Source organism: Furipterus horrens, unplaced genomic scaffold (assembly GCF_987537825.1).
Source record: "Furipterus horrens unplaced genomic scaffold, mFurHor1.1.pri manual_scaffold_13, whole genome shotgun sequence".
Classification (NCBI taxonomy): domain Eukaryota; kingdom Metazoa; phylum Chordata; class Mammalia; order Chiroptera; family Furipteridae; genus Furipterus; species Furipterus horrens.
Genome location: NW_028327183.1, coordinates 53,589,983 through 53,613,949, shown reverse-complemented (window position 1 = coordinate 53,613,949; position 23,967 = coordinate 53,589,983). Strand labels below are relative to the sequence as shown.

Below are 23,967 nucleotides of genomic sequence, written 5' to 3'. Positions count from 1 at the left end.
AAAATGACAAATTCGCAACTATCAACAACTGAATCTAAACAAACAAACAAAACAAAAAAGCTAAGCAAAAGGCTAGAACATGGTCAGAACCATAGATATGGAGATCATATGGAGGGTTATCACCTGGGAGGGGAAAGAGGAGAATCGGGGAAAAGGTACAGTGATTAAGAAGAATAATTGGTTGGTACAAAATAGACAGGGGAGTGTTAAGAATAGTAACAGAAATGAAGAAGCTAGAGAACTTGTATGCATGACCTATGGACATGAATTAAGGGGGAGGATTGCTACTGGAAGAGGGGATACCAGGTGGAGGGTGTTAAAGGAAAAAATTGAGATAAGTGTAACAGCATAATCAATTAAATATATCTAAAAGATATATAAAAGGGGCAGGTTAACTTTGATGCCCTTGGAATCTGCACCACTTAGTAGTGTAAAGGAAACCCCTGCTATTTTAGCATTGATTTGTGACATTGATGCAAATATTAATTTTTTTGAAAAAAAGGAAGCACATTGGTAATAAAAATAAGGAAATTAGAACAAAAGGATTCAAAGGAAGATCTGCAAGACAAATTTGCACACCTGTGTCGATTGTGTTCAATTTCCACAAGGCTGAGACCAGGCACTCCAACTGCTCCTGAAAGAAATCTATGGACACACCTCTGAAGGTCAAAGATCCTTGAAAAAACAAGACACATATACCATGGAGCCATAGGCAGTCTTTATAGTGACATCCAACATGAAATAGTCTTAGGAAAAGTGGTTTTGACCTAGGAGAGCAACCTGAATTATCTCCTAAAATCATCTTGACCCAGCAATATTCTCTAGTGTATTTTCTAACACTGAGAAATGAGGATGATACATGTCTACAAATCCACTGCAGACACTTTCAGGAAAATAAACTTGAAAATGAAAGAATAGACACAGGTATATGGACTGTTGAGTGTTGTATTTTTACCCTTTGAATCACTTGTGTATATTGCTCAGCTGGAAAAGGCATGGTGAGTTGGAAGTGTAAGTACTTCATGTTTAATTCAGACAACAAAGACATGTAGATTTGTAAAACTGCAGATTGTGATTCAGAAGTTCTGGGGTGGGGTCTCTGTGTTCACATCTTTAATAAGCTCACTTTTTCCTAGTGGCAGCAATGTCTCCTGTAATATGCCACACTTCTGAATACCACACTAAGGAAACCACAGAAATTAATTCATACATGACGTTGAGCTGAAGGAGTTGTATAAAATTCACAGTTCCAAAAAAGGAAGAAACTTTCAGTGGGAGCAGGGCCAGAGGGACAGCCCACTGTATATTATTGGGCACATACTGTGTATTCTACATCAGACCGTAAACTGGAAAAGCACTGAAAGGACCAGAACACAGCCCTTTCATATAGACTAAAGAGTGCGCTCAGGATTGAGAGTCCCTGAAGGCGCACCTGGCCTCTGCACTGGCCTAGGGCTTCCAAACCTACTAAATCTCTTTAATTTCTTCATGCAGGAAAGGCGGAGCGTTGCCCTAGGATTCCTCACCCAAATGCTTAGTGACCATCGCATATTTGCCACAGAACTATTGTGAGAAATGCTCACAATAAAAACCAGGACACAGGACTTCAGCAGTAACCGAGGCAGCTGTTTATTCGCAGTTCTGCAGCTCTGGGTGCAGCCTTATAGCCAAATCAAGGTGCGCACGGAAAAGATGAAGCTGGCTGTTTTTATCCCTAATGCAAATAAAGCACACCCTATCCTTTCCCCCCTCCCCCTCCTTTACATCCCCCATTTCTCCATGCTGGATACTCCGGAGTTACAATCTAACGCGATTATCTAAATTAACTGAAGTTGAAAATTAATTTAGGGTTATCTGGTTATAGGTCTGTCTCCAGTTCTCCTTTGAAATTTCCCTAACTTGTTCGCTGGGGTTGTCTGGCTCCCTTTTCCCATTTTCCTGAGTCTGGTGATGACTCTCTCTCCCGGTTTTGATCTCAGGATGCCCCTTTTCTGATTTTTAAATATGCTAATACTGTCAACTCTGGGCCAGAGACCCTCTAATTACATTTGCCCTTTGCTGCTAATGATTTTCTACTGGTTTGGGAGTCACAATTTCCTTGTTTCTTATACTATCACACTGTTCTGGGGTGACCAACCTGCTTGAGAGCTGTGACAGTCCCCGGGAGGTTTGACAGGAAGCTGAAGCTTTCTTGGGACAGCCTATTACCACTTACACACCCCACCAAGTGTTGGGTCTGCTGTAACAAGAAAATTTGTGGCTCTCTGCTGGAAGAATGGGCACTTACCCAGGAGACTGAGGTGGAACGTAGCCCTGAGCACCACACTGCTCCCGCCCCGCCCCTATACTCCCCTATGCCCTTCCTGAGCGCGGGCCCCTCCTCCCCGCCCCGCCCCGCCCCCGCCCCCGCCCCGTCCCCGCCCCCAATGCAGAAGCTCTCAGCTCCGGCTCCCGCCCAACCACGGAATGAGTGAGGAGCATGCGCAGTCTCTTACAGAGGAACTGAGCGGAGGAACAGATCGGGTTCCCGTGGTTCTGACTGAAACTTGGTTTTCCAAGTCCACGTTCGTGAGGAGGAAAAGCTGAGGGTCACTGCAGACCCTGAAGTCCCTGCTGCTGAGCTTCCTGCACCGGTGAGTCCGGGATCCTTCTGAGACCCTGACTTAGGGACGCTCGGCCTTTGCGCCCCTCCCCTCGCCTAGGGCTCCACGCGCGGATAACACCCGGGCCTGGGGATCTGTAGGCCGCCCACCGGTGACCGTCGCCTCCCCCTCCGCCATTTACTAGGAGACCCGATCCAGGACTAGCGCACTTTCCGTGGGGTGGGACCTAGGAAGGCGGAATACAGTGTCCCCGGAAGAGGTGACCTGCCCCCGGCGGGAGGGCCTTTGTGGAGGCGGTGACGGCGAGGGGCCCGGCGGGACGGCGGCGGGACGAGGCTGTGAGAGTATCCGGGCACGGGGTGAGGGAGACGGGCCGTGAGAGGGAGGAGAGGCCGCTGAGGGGCCGTGGGAGACGGCGACGCCGGGGGTGGGGGAGGGACGGGGCAGCGCCGTGGGACTGACGGGTCACTGGGGGGAGGGGGAGCAGCCGGGGAGGAGGACGGGAGAGATGCCGGGGAGACGGAGGGGCCCCGGGGAGACGCGGGGAGCTGACGGGGCGGGGGGGCGGCACAGGGCGAGGCGCTCAGACGGAAGGAGGGGTTCTGAGGGGATTGGGGGCGTGAGAGCGGGGGCGGGAACGGGGTTTGGGGTCACGGGTCAGAGGGAGAAACAGCGCTGAAATCAGCCAGTCGTGTGTGTATGTGGGCGGGGAGGGGGGTGACGGGATAGACTGTCATGGGCAGCAGAGGGGACCCAGAGTCACGGAAATGGGAGCAATGAGAAAGATCAGGGATAAGAACCAGTGAAGGTGAAAAAGGGTTTTAGAGTTTCCAGGAACTGCTGTCGGGACAGGAACAGAGAAGAGGGGCGAACGAGCGAGGGAGAGGGGAGGATTAACACAGGAAAGGACAAAAGTGCAGAGAAACGGGGAAGAGACAGAAACACATCCATACACAGAAACACAGAGTAGCCGGAAGAAGGGGAACCCAAATGAGGGTGAGTGGTGAGCTGATGGGATGTGGGTGATTAAGTTGTGATTTATGGGCCTGTGGCCTTATAATCTGTTTAGTTTAACATTTGCTGAATTGTTTCATTTAAACAGAATTGAATGTGAATTACAAATCTCCAGTTTATAAGAGACTTGTCTGTCAGTCATGGCTCCATTCTCATTTCCTGGAATGGCCAGAGGGAGGTACCCTGGAGCTGAAGTAACAGTCTGTTACTACATGATGATTCTCTCCAGAAATATTAAAACCATTGGGTTTTTCTTCTCTCTTCTTTGTATTTGCTTTTTACCTTCTACTTCTCATATAGAATTTATTTTTACAAAACATGTTGAGTTAAATCTTAGTCTGTTGAATAACTTTTGTAATCATTAACTTTTATTTATTTTTAACGTTTTTTGCATTTTTTTATTATTCATTGTGTTGTTACAGTTGTAGTCATTAACTTCTAAAATGACCATTGGTGATATCTATTTTGTAAAGATTTTATATATATGCATATATATATATATATATGCATATATATCTTTTCAAGAGACGGAAAAGGAGTGGGAAGGAAAAGGAGAGAAGCTTCCGGAATTGAACTGATGACCTTGCATTATGCAGAACAATACTAATCCCATTGAGTCACTGCAATCAGGGCAAAACTTAGACATTAGAAGTCGTTACGTTAAAAGAATTCCACATAGTTTTCCTTTTGGATATATTATTTCTAGTTTAAATTTTAAGCCTGTATCCTTTCTCCTGTTTATCATGTGTTGGAATCTCCATTGGCACTTAGTAAATGGTATGAGCCTATTTCACTGTGCACTTTGTAAGAATATCTTACTACGGTCAGAACGTAGTTTCAGAGTTCGTCTAATGTTCAGGAGCTTTTACCTTCCCTTTATGTGATTTGTTGAATCAGTGACTGTGACCCACAGAGCAGCTGTTTCCCTCAAGTTTTTCTTGTCCATTCTCAGAAAATATTAAAGGAAGCACTGGATTGACCTGAGACGTGGATCCCAGAAAGCCCATCATTTTACTGTATAATTTGATGGACATGTTTTCATGGCAAATTTTTAAAAAATTTTGAGCATGAAAACTTGTATTTGTCACTTTATCTTTCTGAAATGTCTTTGTAATTCCCTAGAAAATAAGAATAATTTTTGCCCATGGAGCCTGTCCTTTTAGATGTTTCTGCCCAAAGTCCTCACATTACCTAGAGGTCTGAGGAGTGGTGGGACTGATATGTGTGTCCCGGTGCTACAGAAAACAGCTCTCAGGGAGTACTCATGTACCAGGAGGGAACTAATAAAGGTGCCATTTCATGGTCCCCACTGCAGACCAGCAGAATTATAACTTAGAGTGTGACCCTCATTCCCTAGGGGTCTGCATGCTTATTAAAGCTAAACTGTTTCCTTTCAGGTTTGTATTAAATCACCTGAGAATTTTTGAGAAATGACATCACCTATGTCATCCTCCACAGAGTAAGACAAGAGTTGTGGGTGGAGCATCCTTGTTTATTGAAGTGCTCTGGGTCATCCTAAGGTGAGCTCAGGGGTTCACAGGAGGGCTTTGGGATGCATTTTAAAAAATATCTTCATTTGTCGATGTTCTTATTGATAATAAGGACAGAGGAAGAAAGAGAGAGAAAATACATTGGTGTGAAAGAAACATGGATGTGCTGCCCCCCAATGCACCAGAGAGGGGCAGAACCTGCAGCCTAGATGGGTGTCCTGACCATCAGTCAACCTCACAGCGTTTTGGTGTCTGGGATGATGTTGCAATCAACTGAGCCACTCAGCCAGCATGCTTCTGTTTTTCTTCATTATAAGAAACTTTTTATTTAAATTCCACAGGAGTGAGCTCAGGGAACAATAGGGTCAAAAGAAGGGCCTTAGTCAATTAGCAGAAAGAAAGGAGAAAGCTTGTCTGGAGGGTGGAAGGGAAGGAGCAGGGAAGGAAAGGGTATGCTGGCATGCCTTTGTAAGAGTCGGGAGTGCATTTTGGTCAGGGGTGGCTGCGGGGTGCTCTGCTACGTTGGGGTTCAGGAGAGCAGCACACGTTCTCAGTGCTCTATCAGTTTGTAGACTCTGTGAGGGGAGAGAGCACCTGAAAATAAGAATGAAAAACTGCCATGTGGTCCTCATCTAGGAGCTTAGTGTTCCGGCCTCTCCTGTTACAAAGGACTGGGTGGTGACCTTTCCGGCATTTTCAGGTCCTGCTTCTCAGTGTGCTGAAAAGCACATTCAGAGACTGTCTGGACACCTTTGAAGGCACAGTCTCAACATGCCAGCGTGACTCCTCAGCATATCATCGCCTGAGAAAACAGCCCAGAGCAGGAGCAGAACCAGGGCTCCATGGCTGCTTCTCAGGTAAACGATGTGTCCTGGGTCAACAGCTGTGTTTGCTTTTCTTCTGAACGTCAGTGGCTTAGAACGTACAACCTGTATTTCTCTGCCCCTGATGTTCTTGCCTAGCGGGTTTTTTCGTCTCATTTTTTTTTTTCTTAATGATTGTCAAGCTCACCAGTTTACATACTTCTCCCCTTTGTCCCAGAGCCTTCTCTACGTTCCCTTTATCCAAGATCCCCAAGACCATGGAGAATTTCTGCCTTGAATTAATGACTTTTAAGTACTGAAAACATCCCCTTTCTCACAGACCTACCTGGGAAGGCACCCGTGTGCAACACCCCTATTGGGAGGGGCTCAGAGTCTTGGGTATTGGCGAAGAAGTAAGATGTAGGTTTAGGTTCATGTAGCTGCAGCATCAGCTCTGTAGACCAGGGGTAATAAATGCTCATTTTATTGGTCAGGGTAGCTCAGCAGGTGCTGACAAGGGTAGATAGGAGAGGCTAGCTCACAAGTTTGGTATAAACCTCTTGCTATTTATTTACACATTTATTATTTTCAGAGACAGGGGAAAGGTGGGAGAAAGACAAGGAGAGAAACATTGTATGGTTGCCTCTTGTGAATCCCCAGCTAGGGACCTGGATGGAGACCGGGCCTGCCACCCAGGCAGGTACCCTGACTGGGAATCAAACCTGTGACCCTTTAATTCACAGACCTGTGCTCCATTTACTAAGCCACACCAGCCAGGGCTTGTTTCTATTGAAATGTACTTCATTATTTATAATCAACTCATGAGAGTCACATGTGCATTGACATTTTAAAAAGTTTAAAAAACATATATTGAGGGAGGGGAAGGGAGCTGAGAAAAACAGGGAGATGAACATTGATGTGCAAGAGAAATAGGATCAGTTGCCTCTGGCAGGGCTCCAACCAAAGACCTGGCCCGGATCCCTGGCCTGTGCGCTGAAGGGGAATTGACCACTGACCTTTGGGTTTGTGGCGAGTGCTCAATCCCCTGCAGCACACCAGTTAGGGTAATGATTTCTTTTCTTATGTATTTTTTTATTTCAGTAATGTCACAACAGTGATGACATGTTCTTCTATGTGCTTTAGTCCCGTGATACCCTCTGTTCCAGTGCACCTGATGTTCATTTAGCTGAGGTGATCTCTCCACCAATAGTAATTTCTCATTACCAAGGGTTCAGCAGGGAATTTCTGAGAGTTTTAGAAGAAAAAATCACATTTTATCAGAAACAACCCTTAATTTCATTTTGCTTTGGAAAATGAAGGCCCTACATTTATTTCCTGAGATCACTGGCTTTTGATATAAAGTGTTTAATGAACGAGGCCTTGTTCCAGTAAATTTTCATTAGATTGCACACTCATGTCTCAGACATACTCTGTGTTGTAACTTGTGTTAAGAAAGTTGACAAGAGTCATAATAATGCATGTTGCATCATAAAATTTCTAAGACAAAACTCCACTTTCGAGTCAAAAAATTTTTTAAAGATTTTATTTCTTTTTAGAGAGGGGGAAAGGAAGGGATAAGCAGGAGAGAAACATCAATGTGTGCAAGAATCATAAATTGGTTGCCTCTCTCATGCTCTTGACTGGGGACCTGGTCCAAAATTCAGGCATGTGCCCTGGCTGGGAATGGAACCAGAAACGCTTCAGGTTCCAGGCCAGCGCTCAATCACTTGAGCCACACTACACAGGGCAATACACAAAAAATTTTAAAGAAATAAAAAACTAATGAACTCTAATTACATGTTATTCTTTATCATTTCTTACATTTCTCTTTATTGTGTTTCTAAAACAAACGGTATCCACAAGTAGATTTGTGAGATTTACCAAATCACAGAAAAATCTTCATTAACATAAAATTTAATTTTCTATCACTTTTCATTTTACCTTGTTTTGATGTGTGTGTGTCCGTGTGCATAAATGTTAACAGTTGAGCTATTTAGTGTTCTTACTTTCAGAAATGTTTTCATTCTGAGTTACAGAAACTACAATGAACATCCATGAGGTGTCTTTATGTGTATTTGCCTCCGGTTGTTGAAATAGTTTAGATCAAGTTTGTAGTACGTCTCAAGGTCTTATGTTTTACTCTGTGTTTCAGAATATATTCTAATAGAAAAATATTCTAAGCTTACCTTCACTAAATTTTCAAGTAATACTTTGGCTGATATGTTTCTTATTCTTTGAGAAGTGTAGAAGTCCTTCAACTCAAAATCATGTATGAATTATTTTGAATTCCTTATTGTTCTATTCAGAAGTGTGTCATGTGGACAAGAGACAATGGTGTCACTAGTAAAGTGTGAGCTTGTAAAAGATGTGGAAACACAGCCCCCATCCCAGAACTTCTGACTGAGAATCTACATTTTTTAAAAACTGGAGATCTTTGTTGTCTGCATTAAATGTCAAGAAGTACTTACACTTCCAATTCTCCATGATCTTCCTACAGAGCATTATACACAATTTATCCTGAATGAGACTAATACAACACTGAGCATCCACGTGGCCGTGTCTGTTCTTCATATAGTAGGTTATTTTTATGAAAAGTGTCTGTCGTGAATTTATGGACATGGGTCACTTATTTCTCAGTGTTAAAAAGTACATTAGAGAATATTACTGTGTCAGAATGATCTTACTGGATGAGTCAGTGTACTTTCCTAGGTTCAACCCACTTCTAACAGTTTTCATGTTGGGTTACATTATTAACTGTTGGTGGCCCCTTGGTAAATGTGCCTTATTTTTCAGGGACCTTTTACGTTCAGGGACGTGTCAGTAGATTTCTCTCAGGAGGAGTGGGAATGCCTGGACCGAGCTCAGCGGAAATTGTACGTGGACGTGATGTTGGAGAACTACAGGAACCTGGTCTCCGTCGGTGAGGATGAGTTTCTTTCGAAGTTTCTACGCCAGACGCAGGGTTTCTTTTCTTTATTAGTTTAACATAATTTGTGGACTTCTGCTTTGTATGGTCACCTTTCAGATTGTTACTCTCAAGGGAGACATTGGAAGTTATTATTATTGTACCAGTCTTCTTACCTTAGCACAAACTGGATAGTAAATGGCAGAATCTCTATCAAAATAATGTTTCTTTTATAAACAGGTCATGTTTTCCCTAAGCCAGCCCTGGTTGCTATTGTGGAGCAAATGAAGGAGTGCTGGGATGTTTGCAGAAAAAAAGCAATATCTGGTCACTCAGGTAGGTGGGAATGGAACAGCAGATGACACAGAGAAGAGGCCCAAAGGTCACACCAGACTTAAAGTGTGGTTTGTGAACTGCGCTTCAGTGCAAGGATTTTGAAAAGTCCTGGTTGATTTCTCTTGCTGACATAGAGGACCAGCTGGTCTCCCAACATGTCCGTTGCTCTTATATCATCTTGGGTCTCTGGTATCTACTCCAGTGACCTGTGTCAACCAATTAGCACTTGGGTCCAAAGACCTCAACTTCGACCATGAGACCCAAAATGGTGAGGCTCTGCCTCCTTTGTGTTGGGGACCTGGGAAAAATCTGTGCTCATTGCTAAGAAATTGGAAATTCAGCCTTAGTTTTTTTAAGTTTTGTTTTTGTCTCATGAACAGAGTTCATGAAAGAAGTGGTTGAGATCCTTGAAATTGTTGGAGAATCCCAGGATCCCTGGGAGTAGTGTCGTGTTTTCTGGTATATAATTTCTAATCCTACGAGACTTCAAACACCAGCCTAGAAAGTATAGATTTAATGATTTCATTGCTGCCCTATACACCTCCCAAAATGATACAATCCAGTTTTCTCTTGCCCTTCACAATGTCATTTTGCTTTGTATGAACTGACATACGAAATCTCCATTCTGTATACTCCAATGTCTTTGTGTTAGAATTGTTTGATGTATCTCCTTACCTTACAGAGTTCTTCAGTAAATTACTGCCATAGGCGACCTTAGATCCACCATGTAGGCAGGTCTTTATTGTGAACCTGATTTCTTGATCACTGATTTTGTCATTCTCTCTGGTTCGGTTCATTGTTGCCTGGGACTGTGCCTCGTGTGGTTTCCCTTTCTGATTACACTTCGGTCAGATTTCTGCTTTTATATTAAAAAGTGCTGAGACAACATGCCCAATTGTACTCCTTTGGTAAGAAATGAGTCACACAATTATTAGGCGCTTCATATTTAGGAAGATGTTCAGTGGTGCCTTCGTGCTCACCAAGTCAGCCCCATGAGTGCTTCGCTTTTAAAAGTGGTAGGGTTGTAATGCGGGCTTGTCCTAAGCTGTCCACTGGGTGCACTGGCTGTGGGTCTTCTCTTCAGGTACAAGGTCAGCCACCACGTACGAATTGCCCGGTTTCACCCGGCATGAGTTAACAGAGCGATATGCAGTTGCTCCTACTTGTGCTTGGCGTGGCGAAGCCCACGAGAGGCCAAGATACAATCCAAGGCCAGCAGCAGCTGGTGCCATGCATGCGGCCCCTGAGTGAGATGTATAGGGTCTGCAAGTGCCGTTTGTTTCTGAGATTAAGGAGAGTCTAAAGCATGAGGCAAGAGAGGCCATTTGTATGGAAAAGCCACTGCACATGGTTTGGGTGGGCTATCACGGGGGGTGGGCAGGGTCTCAGGGAATCACTAGGACAGGACTAAAGTGTTAGCCTGGTATATGGACACTCACACGTAGCACCAGCCTGCTAGCTCTGTGGTGGGGAGGGCTCAGCAAGGGACTGTGCTGGGACTGCCGTGTGGGAGAAAACTGCCCCTCCAGCCTTTGTCCCAAAGCCAGACAGTTCAGTTCCTCTGCATATGTCCCTGGGGCCTTTCCAGCTGCTGTCCTAAGCCTGGAGTTCAGAGTGTGGGAGTCCCAGTAAGTCTGAGTCTGGGCCCTTTAAGACAAAGACTTGGATTCCAGCGCCCCTCAGTCTCACTCAGCCACAGTTCCCACTGTGGTTGTAGCGTGGTACCTTTTTATGCTAGCTTCCCTGAATTCTGTTTATTGCAGTTTTGCTTTTTAATTATATATTAGGAACGTGATTGATAGTTTTCCACTCAGTACGCTTAAGACATTGTGGGACTTAGTTCAAATATGTATCAGCCATATGTCGATTCCCATTAACGTTATGTGCACGTTTGTGTGGTTTTTATCCTGCTTTGTTGATGACTCACCTTGTTTCTTTCTGTGCTCGGTTCATGGTCAGTGATTGATTGGTCCTGTGAGTTTTGGAAGTAGCCTTAATGTTATAACTCTTTATGGCTGAATTTATGTTCTGTTTATGTGAGATAAAAACATTTTTAGGTTGAATGTAATTTTTAAAGTTTTATAATTCTCTCTTTTAGATATTATTTTTCATTTTAAATTTTGATGAGAAACCTCCCTGACCAGTGTGGCTTGGTCGGTTGGACATCCTCCCGCAAACTGAAAGGTTGCTGGTTCAATTCCCAGTCAGGGCACCTACACTTTGGTTTGGGGTTCAGCCCTTGGTTGGGGCACATACGAGAAAGAGGTTGCCGATTGATGTTTCTCTCACACATTGATGTTTCCCTCTCTTTCTCCATCCCTTCCCTTTTTCTAAAAAAAAAATACATAAAATCTTTTTTAAGAAGTGAGAAAAACATCTTCCATCTTAACCATGTGTAACTGTACAATTCCGTCACATTCAGTATATTCTCTTTGTTGTGCACCTGTTCTTCTGAAAGTTCCACCTTGCAGAAATCTCTCATTGTCCATTATACAACCACTTCTTCATTTGCCTGAAAACCAAGGCCTTGGTAACTACCTTTTTTTTTTTTTTCCCTATTACAAGGGCTACAACTAATGGAATGCTTTAGTGTCTGTCTCTTTGTGACTTGTGTGCTTCACTTAAAATAGTCCTTAGTGTTTGTCTTTGTGGTGTTAGGTAATAACATGTTTTTCTATTTCTAGGGAAAGCGGTATTTTATTTTATGTATTTACTACACTTTTTTATCTACTTATTTACCTGTAAACATGTGGATTGTTTCTTCCTATATAATCTTTTGTGAATAATGCTACAATTAACACAGGTGTGCACGTGTCTCTTGCAAATGTTCCTTTGAACTCTGATAAACTGAGTAGAAGGGCTGAATGACAAACTATTCTATTTAATCTTTTGACAACCCCTTGTTATTATTCATATTGTTTGCACCAATTTATCTTTCACTCAACCATGCATAGGGTATACTTTCTGCACATTTTTGGAAGCACTCAGTGTTGTTTCTTTGAATCTGTCCACCCTTATCATTGTTAACTGATGATAGATTGTGTGTATGTGTGTGTGTTTTAATGGAGGATGAAAGCATTTGTTTCTTGGATGAGCATAAAGACCATAGAAAAGATGCATAGACCTGAGTATAGATACTTTAGAGAAGGTCTCTGAATGGCTTTTTCAAAGAATAGTTTTAGGTTTACAGCAAAATTGTATACAAATAAATGAGAATTCCCACAGTTTCCCTCCTCCTGCATGCATAACCTCCTCCCTCATCAATTCTCCGCACCAGAGAGGTCTTTTGGGATGTATATGAACCTACATCTGTACATCATCATGACCCAACGTTTTAGGTTACTGTAGGATTCACTGCTGGATTGTATATATATGAGCTTGGAATATTTATGATGACACATATCCACATGATAGTGTCCTAGGGACTTGTTTCTTCACCCTCAATATTCTCTGTGCTCTGCCTATTTATCTCTATGTCTTCTACACTCTGCAGTTGTTGATCTTTTTACTGTTTCTCTCATATTATTTTTTATGGAATGTCGTGTAGTTGTTATTTATAGTCTGTAATCTTTTAAAATTGGACTCATGTTTTTAATTTCATTTGTTGATTTTTTAGAGAGAGACTAGGAGAGAGAGAGAGAGAAACATCCATTTGTTGTTCCGCTCATTTATGCATTCAGTGGTTGAATCTTCTATGTACCATGATTAGGAATCAAATGCACAGCCTTGGTGTATCTGGACAATGCTCTAACTAACTGAGCACCTCGTCTTCATCTTGTGTTTTAGGTTCCTTTCACATCTGTTCAGAACTTGATATATTATTTCTACATAGCACTGAATGATAATTCCAATTATGTATTTCAGTTTACTTATCTATTCACCTGTTGACAGACATTTCCATTTGTTTGAATTATTGGACTCTATAAATGAAGCATCTATAAATAGTCACAGGTTGGCTTTGTGTAGATAAAAGTTTGTAGATGTTTGATTAAGAAGTAAGGATCACAATTTCTGGATTATATAATAAGTGTATTTTAGGTTTAAAAAATATTTTATTGTATATGTTATTTCAGTTGTCTCAAATATTAGCATTTGCCCCCCTCCACCCAGGCAACCTCCTTATTTTTAGTTTTGTTAGAACCCTCACACTCTCTTTCCCAGGGGCTGTAGGATTTTGCATTTTCACCAGCAATGAATGAGAGCCTGGTTGCTCCCCATCCACAGCAACATTTGCTGTTGTCAGTGTACTGTATTCCTTTCCAGTAGGGGGTTTAGTGTTGCTTGAATGTGCTGTTTGTATAATTTTCATTATTTTAATGTTCATTTCTTTAGTGCTATAAGGTATTTAGGATGTTTGTACGTACTAATTTTTAATATAAATTCAGTGTGCCTTCTGTAAGGTGTTTGTCCATTTTGGTCAGGTGTCATTTCTTGTCACTGAGGTTGGAAATGTCTGTGTATGACTTCCATAATAGTCCTGTACACCTTGTCTTTTATAAATATTTTTTCCCACCTCGTGGCTTCTCTATTTTTTCTCATGATGAGGATCACTTTTTTTTTGCTTGTTTTTTTCCTTAATGATTGATCTGCGACATGGGAATTTAAATCATAAGGCTACATATTGATAAAGGAAATTGGTAAAGAATTTCCCTTTAGAAAATCAAAGTATATAAAATTAACTTTTTTACTCAATAACGTGTATGTTATATATGTAGTTTTTAAATTTTCTTGATAATTTCCATCCTGACATATGTGTGCTTGTATTTCACTGGAGGTATCAATTTGCGCTTCTCTGATGATGAATGATGTTGAACATCTTCTCATATGTCTGTTGAACATCTGTAGAGCTTATTTACAGAAATGTCTATTCAGGTTCTCTGCTCATTATTTAATTGGATTGGTGTTCTATTGTTATTGTTTTTGGTGTTAAGCTGTATAGTTCCTTATATAGCTTATATAGTGTGTAAATTAGCATCATTGGTGGGTATCTTCCCTATTCAGTAATTGTTCTTTTTATTTGCTTTCTTGATCGTTTCCTTTGCTGTTCATAAACTTACTTTGTTGTAGTCTCACTTCTTTAATTTTTTTTCTAGTTTGCTCTGCCACCAAGATATATTGACATTTTCTTTTCTAAGAGCTTGGGAGTTTATTGACTATCTGTGTTGTTGTGTTTTCATGGCTTTAGGTCCAAACATTTTAGTTTTTAAACCATTTTGAGTTTATTTTGGTATGTGGTATAAGAAAGTGATCAAGTTATATTACTTCGTGTGTATTGGTTCAATTTTTATGGCACCGTTTATTAAAGAACCTTACTTGATTGTGTATTCCTGCCTTTCTTAAATATATTTAACCATGTATCTGTGTCCATTTTTAAAAATTGTTACTTGTTTTATCATGTTATTTTCTAAAACTTCTATATATTTTTTTAGTAAAGACTTAAAAGATACAGCCCTGGTTGATGTGGCTCAGTGACTAGAGCTCGGGCCTTTGAACTGAAAGGTCACTGGTTCGATTCCCAGTAAGGGCACATCCCTTGGTTGAGGGCCAGGTGCCCAGTTGGGGGTGTGCGAGAGACAGTCAATGGATGTATCTGTCACACATTCATCTTTCTCTCCCCTCTTTATTCCTCCCTTCCTCTTTCTCTAAAAATAAGTAAATAAAATCTAAAAATAGAAAATAATTATAAAAACACTGATAAGATATATGCTTGCACCATTTTCTTTTATTCCACAGGTTGTGTTTTTAACCCCTTGTGTATTTGCCTTAATGTGCAGGAGTTTTCATAGTTGCTGTAACCCCAATGTCTATATTTACTTGGATTAGTTTTTGTTTTGGTGGTGTAAAAAAAATTCTCATGTGATCTTACCCATACATTTTTTATATACTTGATATTGGTTTTCAGAGCTGCAGTTTCTGAGGTCTTTGATCAATCACTCATTTCTTTTTGTGTTTTTTTTTTTTTTGTATGCACAATGCATTCACTGTTCATTAACATCGCTTTAGCACTCTGTCATGCAAAACAGAAAAACATATTTCAAAACACCAATAAATAGCAAGATAATTGAGCACACTGTACCCTCCATCTATTCGGAGTAGAAACTGAAAATTCTGGGGAGTTTTGTTATAATACTGCCATAATGTTACATGGGATGTGAGCGGTATGGTTGCAAAGTGTAAGCACCTGTTTGTTTCTTTTGTTTGGCTTTTCTTATTGTACCTTTTTTGGTCTTGCTTTGAACATTTAACATTTTGAAGATATAATATATTCACACTACCCTCAGAGAGATGCAAATTAAATCCACAATGAGATACCACCTCACACCAGTCAGAATGACCATCATCAACAAATCAACAAACAGCAAGTGCTGGCGTGGATGTGAGAAAAGGGGACCTTAGTGCACTATTGGTGGGAATGCAGCCAGGTGTAACCACTATGAAAACTATGAATTTTCTCAAAGTACTAACAATGGAACTGCCTTTTGATCCAGTGATTCCACTGCTAGGACTGTACCTAAAGAGCCCTGAAACACCAATTCAGAAGAACCTCTGCACCCCTGTGTTCATAGCGGTGCTCCTCACAATAGCCATGTGCTGGAAACAGCCTAAATGTTCCTCAGTGGATGAGTGGATCAAAAAACTGTGGTAATAAGCTAGACGATGAAATACCATTGATCTCACCTAATACAGGAACCTAATGAACAAAACTAACAAATGAGCAAAATAGAACCAGAAGCATAGAAACAAGGAGCAGACTGACAGTGGCAAGAGGGGGTGCAGAAGGGAAAATGGGGGAAGAAAGGGAAGAGTCTATTTCAGGGACTACTATAAATGACAAATGGACATGGACAACAGGGTGGGGAATGACTGTGAGAGACAGGGGAGGTGGACTGGGCAGTACAGAGAAGTGAGGGGGAAATGGGACAAGTGTAAAAGAGGAAGAAAAGTAATATATTCAATAATTGTATAACTTCAACATATATTGACTTGAGTGTCATACCTGTGAACCTTTATTTTGTGTCTTTCAGCTATGTCATCTGAAGACAACCAGGCCTTGTTGCAAAGGCCAGGAATAGAAGATTTATTGTCTAGAATAATACTGGTAAGATATGAAAGGTATACCTTTGATAATGTAGTGAAAGGCTGATAAGAAACTATGTCAGAGAAAAAAAGAAGTTAAAGTGAACTGAACTTACCAAAGATTAATAATAAAATCTTTGTTACCTAAAAAGGTGAAAACTAAAATATATTTGGGGAAACTCCCACTTTCAGGCAGTGACATTTGCAGATCAACGAATGCCCAAATGTGAAGCCCGATAACTTATCTGAGTGTATATAATTTCTAAAAGTTGTCTGGAAAATCTGTAAACTCATAATCTGTGGTGGAAATAATAATTTCAATCATCTTAAAATGGAGAGTGTGATTCAATTTTGAGTCAGTAATTTGTAAATTAGTGAAATCTAATGCACATGTAAAATTTAATCATTTGGCAATCCTTTATTAAGGAATTATTATACTTCACTGAGAAATAATGTTGTCTTTTACTCCAATATATAAAATGTATGAACTTCGGAGTGATTTTTGATGCACTCAGCATGGCTTAATAGGTACCACAGAATAATTAATTGGGAATAATGTACATGTTTAATGAAATTAAAATGATATAAAGGCCTTTTCTGTTTTTAAGGATTACCAGCATACATGGAATGAAGACAGAAGTTACCAATGCACTGAAAACTGGAAAATTGTTAACCGGTCCAATTGTCATAAATGTAAGAATACTCATCTTCCAGAGAACTGTTGTGAAAGTGAAAAACTCTTTGACCAAATGTCAAATGACAATGCACCTCATGTTATTCCTATTGTGGAGAAGACAACCAAACGACATAAATGTGTCACAATTTTTAAGCAATCTTCAGGTAGTATTGAGGAAAAGAATATTGCTATTGGGAATGAAGTTTACAAAAGTTTTTCGTGTGGGAAACTCCTCAGTAAAATATTTAATGTAAATGGAGTTAAGAAAATCTGTACAGGAGAAACACATAAATGTAAAAAATGTAGTAAAAGTTCTAATTGGCTTTCATATCATACCTTCGATCATAAGATATATGCTGGACATAAGCTTTATATGTGTAGAGAATGTGACAAAGTGTTTTCTCGGGTCTCAACCCCTATTCTTCATCATAAAACTCATATCGGAGAGAGGCCTCATAGACGTGGAGAATTTTGTAAAGCCTTCAGGGCATCCTCAACCCATCCTAAACATCAGAAAATTCATTCTGGAGATAAGTCTTATAAATGCAGAGAATGTGGTAAAGCATTTACACAGTCCTCAACCCTTACTCAACATCAGAATACACATACTGGAGAGAAGCCCTATAAATGTGAAGAATGTGGTAAATCCTTTTGCTGGTCATCAGTGCTTAGAAAGCATCAGAAAATTCATACTGGACAGAAGCCTTATAAATGTAGAGAATGTGGTAAAGCCTTTAGGGAGTCCTCAGCCCTTACTCAACATCAGAAAATTCATACTGGAGAGAAGCCCTATAAATGTAGAGAATGTGGTAAAGCCTTTACACAGTCCTCAGCCCTTACTCAACATCAGAAAATTCATACTGGATCGAAGCCCTATAAATGTAGAGAATGTGGTAAATCCTTTGGCTGGTCATCAGTGCTTAAAAAGCATCAGAAAATTCATACTGGACAGAAGCCTTATAAATGTAGAGAATGTGGTAAAGCCTTTAGGGAGTCTTCAACCCTTACTCAACATCAGAAAATTCATACTGGATCGAAGCCGTATAAATGTAGACAATGTGGTAAAGCCTTTATGGACTCCTCAAATCTTACTAAACATCAGAAAATTCATACTGGATCAAAGCCGTATGAATGTAGAGAATGTGGTAAAACCTTTATGCACTCCTCAAACCTTACTCAACATCAGAAAATTCATACTGGAGAGAAGCCGTATAAATGTCGAGAATGTGGTAAAGCATTTAGGCACTCCTCAACCCGTACTTATCATCAGAAAAATCATACCGGAGAGAAGCCCTATAAATGTAGAGAATGTGGTAAAGCCTTTCCTCGGTCCTCAAGACTTACTCAACATCAGAAAATTCATACTGGAGAGAAGCCTTACAAATGTAGAGAATGTGGTAAAGCCTTTTGCGATTCCTCACAGCTTAGATACCATCAGAAAATTCATACTGGAGAGAAGCCTTATAAATGTAGAGAATGTGGTAAAGCCTTTGGCTGGTCATCAGTGCTTAGAAATCATCTGAAAATACATACTGGAGAGAAGCCTTACAAATGTATAGAATGTGGTAAAGCCTTTAGGGTGTCCTCAAGGCTTACTAAACATCAGAGAATTCATTCTGGAGAGAAGCCTTATGAATGTAGAGAATGTGGTAAAGCCTTTAGGGAGTCCTCAAAGCTTAGTGAACATCGGAGAATTCATACTGGAGAGAAGCCTTATGAGTGTAGAGAATGTGGCAAAGCCTTTAGGAACCACTCAAACTTTATTCAACATCAGAGAATTCATTCAGGAGAGAAACCTTATAAATGTAGGGAATGTGGTAAAGCTTTTAGGCAGTCCTCAAACCTTACCCAACATCAGAAAATTCATAATGGAAAGAATCCTTATTAATGTAGAGAATGTGGTAAATCCTTTCATGAGTCAGAGACATTTTATGAACATCAAAAAATTCATACTGGAAACAAGCCTTATAAATGTAGATAATGTGGTAAGGCCTTTTGCCAGTCCTCAATGGTCACTCAACATCAGTAATTTCATACTGGAGAGAAACTTCACTAGTGTATAGAATGTGGAGAAGCTTGTTGGGATTCCTGAAACCTTATTCAACTTAAGAGAATTCATTTACATGGTAAAATGCCATGTAAATGTGGGGAATGTGGCCAAGCCTTTATGCAGTCCTTGGCTCTTACCATCAGTGTCATCTTACTTTTAGAGATTTTATTCGTTCCTGTAAACTAAAGGCACATCAAGTCGTTCATACTGGTGAGAATCCGTATAAATATGTTGTAAATGCACAATGTTCAAATCAGCAGAATTGTCTTATCCAACATGAGAGTGTTCATTTTGGAAGGAAAACTGCTCATGTAAAGAATGTGGCAAAGGTTTTCATCTCTGCTCAAAATTTCATCAACATTGGATTATTGATGCTGGAGGGAAACAAAAAATGTGAAGAATTTAACAAAATCTATAACCGTTTTCAATCCTCATTCAACATCAGAAAATGTAGTGTGTATTGAAGAGAAGTCTTGAAACATAACAAATTTGGTAAAGTTTTTAATCCTCATTTATTCCTCCATAGAAATGTCCTCAAAACGTTATGTCTTGCAACTGGAAAATTGAAAATGTTCTGGTAGCCATCCTTATGTTAAAGAAATGAAAGAATTTAAAACAGGCTATAAAAAGAAAGAAGATATTTCATAATCATTAAGGGATCAATTTAACCAGAGGATATAACCCCTGTAAACATTACTCCACCCAACATAGAAGCTTAGGAATAGAGAAAGCAAATACTGATAAACATAAAAGGAAAGACTCACTTTAAATTTGGATTTCTTGTTTTTGGTTATGAGTTGTAAGAACTTGACCTTGTGAAATATTATGGATAGACCCTTACAAGATCTGTGACTTACAATTATTTTCTCCCTTTTGATAGACCGTTTTTCCTTATGTAATAGTGTTCATTACACAGCATCAATTTTGACGAAGACTGATTTATCTGATTTCATCTTCCTCATTTTTTTTTTTTTGTATTGGTGTTATTCTAAATAACTACCTGCAATTCCAAGGTCATGAATATTTAACCCTGTGGTTAAGACACCCCTATGCTTGCTTCTTACATTGAGCTCCCATAAAATGATAGCTTCTGTGTCTTGGCTAAATTATAACCATTTTTATTTAAAACCCCTACTGAATCTGCCCTGGCTGGTGTGGCTTAGTAGGCTGAGTGGCTGCCTGCAAACCGAAAGGTCGCTGGTTCTATTCCCAGTCAGGGCACATGCCTGGGTTTCAGGCCAGTTGCCAGGTTAGGGTGTGTGCTGCTGCAGGTGGTTGTTTCTCTGACACGTTGGCTTTACTCTGCCTCTCTCCCTCCCCTTCTCTCTCTGAAAAGATAAACAAAATCTTTAAAAAATCAATAAAACACCTCTGAATGAGAGTGCTAAATAACCACTCAGGCTTTTATGAGATCGATGTGCAGTGATTACAAAGTGGTTAATGTTAAAAAGCTGAGGTTCACAAACATTTCATTTATGCTTTACATTTTTATTGAATTTTTTTGGGTGACATTGGTTAATAAACTGATGTAGGTTTCAGATGTACAATTCTGTATTGCATCATCTGCATGTTGTATTTTGTGTTCACCATCCAAAGTCAAGTGTCCTTCCATCAACATTTCTCCTCCCTTGACCCTTTTCTACAGGCCCACACTCCCTTTCCTTCTGAAAATCACCATTATGTGTTGTGAATCTATGAGAGGTTTCTTCTCTGCCAAATTTCTTAACGTACATTTCAAACCAATTTGTGTAATAAAAACCGGTGTTACTTAGTTTTTAACTCTGAATATTCCATTGTATGGAAACATTAATATTTTTGAATCAGAAAAGATCTGATATTTTTCCCTTCAAACGCATTTATGAAATCTAGACAGCATATTTCTTGCCTCACGCTTCATTTCCAAGCTTCTTGGGCATTTGAGCATATCACTACATCACTATGTATATACTTTACTGAATCCCAGTTTGTATACAGCTTCTGGGACATCCCGATGTGCCCCTAAACAAACCATACTGACTAACCCTGCTGATAGTACAGAGCGTACTTCCCATCTCGAATTGAGGCCTGAATATACACCCCTTTCCAGAAGGATCTTGTCAAATGAGCGTGTTCCTGAGGTCCGTGCCTCTGCCACATGCGGAGACGTGGTAAGGATGTTTATTTTGCTGATGTGAACAGTAAAAGTGGAGTAACACTACCTTTCAAATTATCAATAGCGTCTGTTAGACCATTAATAATCTTTTAAAAGGTTTTGCTTTTTTTTAGCGAGAGAGAAGGGAAGTGAGAACGAGAGGGAGAGAAATGTTAATGTGCGCGAGAGCCTACCAAACATTGAGGTTTCTCTCCCTGTCTTCCTCACCCCTCTAAAAATAAGTAAAATCTTTAAAAATAACTTTTAATGAGAAATCTGCAAGTTAATATCTACCATTCTCTGCTGTGGAGCTTCTGAAGTTGGTCTAGGCAGGTGTGGGATCAATCACATAGTAAATGTACATGCTACAGAAATATCTAAGAGGTTATTTCCAATAAAGCATCTTTCTCTTTTCCTTAGAACTAATAAGAGTTTTGAAATTTTTAAAGTATTTTTTACCCTAATATTTTAGTGAGGTTTTATTATTTTAAGTAAAGGAATAATATACTCAACTAGTTTGAAACTTTGGAAGGTCAATTGCTTTTGAGCAAAAATACAAAACAATTCCCCTACATCTCTCCCCTGCCTCCCAGGCAGGACCGAGCTCACTTGCTCTGAGCTCTGCTCACTGCACACAGTCTCGCCATTTCTGTATAGATGAAATCTTCCACAAGGAAACATACTGCAGTGTAGATGTGAATATCAGATATAACAATAAAAATTATTGACTTTAGAGAGGGAGATAAACTAACTGGATACTTGATAATTTGATTTACTTAAGGCTTACATTACAGAGAATATACCGCTTTACTAAATGGTGCAAAATGAGTGGTTCTTGAGGCAAAAATAAATCCAAATGTATCCTTGAGGTTTATGTTTCACAGGCTTGATTATTTATACCTGGCAGCATTCGGAAATAGGACACCAAAGAAGAAAAAAAGATTAACATTTTAAAATCAAGCAGAAGCCTTCTAGTTACTGCCCCAAGGCACATATAATGAATCTGAAGTTGCATTATATTTGCATACGATTGAAGTATAGTATGATATGAAGAAATTTATCTCAATGGTATTTCAAATTATTTTCTTCCAAGTATGGTACAGAACAGCCTTTATTTTAATGTAGTTGACAACAACTTTTAAAACCTTATTTCCTTTCTAAAAGCAATGCATATTGTCCTAAATAATCAGTTTTTGTACTTGTCGTCTCCCTTTTAATACTTTGAAAGAGTCTTGTTCAGTCATGGCCTCCCTGGTCAACATGGACTAGAAAAGGAAATGCTGCTGAGTGTCAGTGTGTGACGGTGTATTCTACCCAGGTATAGCTGTGTATTTCACACTCTAGTTCTTCAAGGTTACACAGGTCATTGAAGAAGTTGTTTAATAAAACTGTTTGCATGAATTCTAATAGCAGAAACGTTACTGGATCCAACACCCTCCCCACCTCCAGGTCTCAGAGATCCCAGTTCCCACAGAGTTGCTTCATCCTCACAAGCAGGAAGTGATGTACTCTGGTAAAAATACCTTTTGACTTTAAATTTTCAAAGGTATTAAGTAACAACTTACTTTCTAATGTAAGTGACTCTCATAAACATGCTTTTACCTTAAAGCTATTCAACATAGGAACTTAAATTGGGTAGGAAGCAGCGCTTCTCCCCCAAAAGATCATATGAACATATCTTTCACAAAGCTGTTGCTTTTGTTACTGTTTCTTAGCTAGTTGAGCTTCATCCTGCTAAGTGAAAGGAATCCAGTTCGATTCGCAGATAGCAAGCAATTCTTCTCAATCTCAGCATCTACCACAAAACTACAGGTAAGCTAAGGCCCGCGTCTCTTCTCCCAGAGCCTGATTAAGCTGCGCTAATACATGACTACTGAGAAAATTGGTGAAGTTTTACTCTTACAGCATTGATTTACAGGACCTTCTTCCAAAAGAGGCAACTGGACTCTATGCAGATGGAATCAGTTATATGGACAAAGGAAACAGGCTGGGTATGCAGTAGTGACTTGAAGGAATAGTGGAGCCCAAGGCCTTGCTGCCGGGAACCTCTGCTCAGAAAGCTGAACAGATTACATTGATGAGGGCAATGAAGTTGTCAAACAAAAAGACCGTGAATGTGTATATGGATTCGAGGTATGCTTTCTCAATTTGGCCTGCACATGGTTCCATGTGGAATGAAAGAAGACTTAACCTCGAATAAAAAGGAGTTAAGCATGCAGCAGATAGTTTAAAGCTTTTAGTCACTATTCAGGTACCTTTACAGGTGGCAGTCATGCATTGCCCTGGAAAGGAGAAACAGGACACTGAAGTCACTAGAGGAAACAATCCGACTGATCAAGCAATGAAAGAGGCTGTGAAAGGAACATTTATAATGCCTCTGGTATCTGTTCCAGACTTCTCTCAATTTGACCCTGAATGTTCAACTGCAGACTTAGAGAAAGCTAGGAGCTGGGTGTTTTGTTTTGTTACAGTTGTCCCAATTTCTTTTCCCTTTGTTCCCCTCCACCCAGTGAACCCCCTTCTTCCAGTTGTCTACCCCTTTACTCTATGTCCATTGGTTGTGCACATAGTTCTTCTCAACATCTTCCTATCTACTCCACTCCCTCCTACTATGCTTCTTAATTCCTGTACAATCTCCCTCTCTTTCCCCCCTTCCCTCTCCCCATTGACCTCCCCCCTAGTATGTTCTCCATACCTATAATTCTTTTCCCACTCTCGTTGTCTACTTAGTCTGCGTTTGTTTGATTCCCTAGCTTCTGTTGTTGGTTGTTGTGATACAGTTTTCATTTTAATGTTCATAGTTTTGATCCTCCTTCTAAACAAGTCCCTTTAACATTTCATATAACAGTTGTTTGGATCTAATGAACTCCTTCAGTTTTACT

At 40.1% G+C, this 23,967-nt stretch overlaps 2 protein-coding genes across 2 annotated transcripts in view; both read left to right on the top strand.

Moving 5' to 3' along the window:
- Positions 1-2,486: 2,486 nt before the first annotated feature.
- LOC149995339 (uncharacterized) overlaps positions 2,487-23,967 on the top strand; it is a 54,469-nt gene continuing 32,988 nt past the window's right edge. Inside the window, 1 exon segment of the mRNA XM_090259456.1 lies at positions 2,487-2,633. The gene's annotated coding sequence lies outside the window, so the exon portion shown is untranslated.
- Positions 9,061-19,758, top strand: LOC149995341 (uncharacterized). Its single transcript, XM_090259463.1, has 3 exons — positions 9,061-9,151; positions 16,177-16,250; positions 16,837-19,758. Exons 1-3 carry the CDS (start codon positions 9,100-9,102, stop codon positions 18,790-18,792), a joined length of 2,082 nt encoding a protein of 693 aa, XP_090115589.1. The 5' UTR covers positions 9,061-9,099; the 3' UTR covers positions 18,793-19,758.

Coding starts and splice junctions, on each gene's coding strand:
- LOC149995341 (XM_090259463.1), top strand. CDS start 9,100: ATGAAGGAGTGCTGGGATGTTTGCAGAAAAAAAGCAATATCTGGTCAC. Junction 9,152..16,176: donor AGCAATATCTGGTCACTCAG/GTAGGTGGGAAT, acceptor TGTGTCTTTCAG/CTATGTCATCTGAAGACAAC. Junction 16,251..16,836: donor TATTGTCTAGAATAATACTG/GTAAGATATGAA, acceptor TCTGTTTTTAAG/GATTACCAGCATACATGGAA.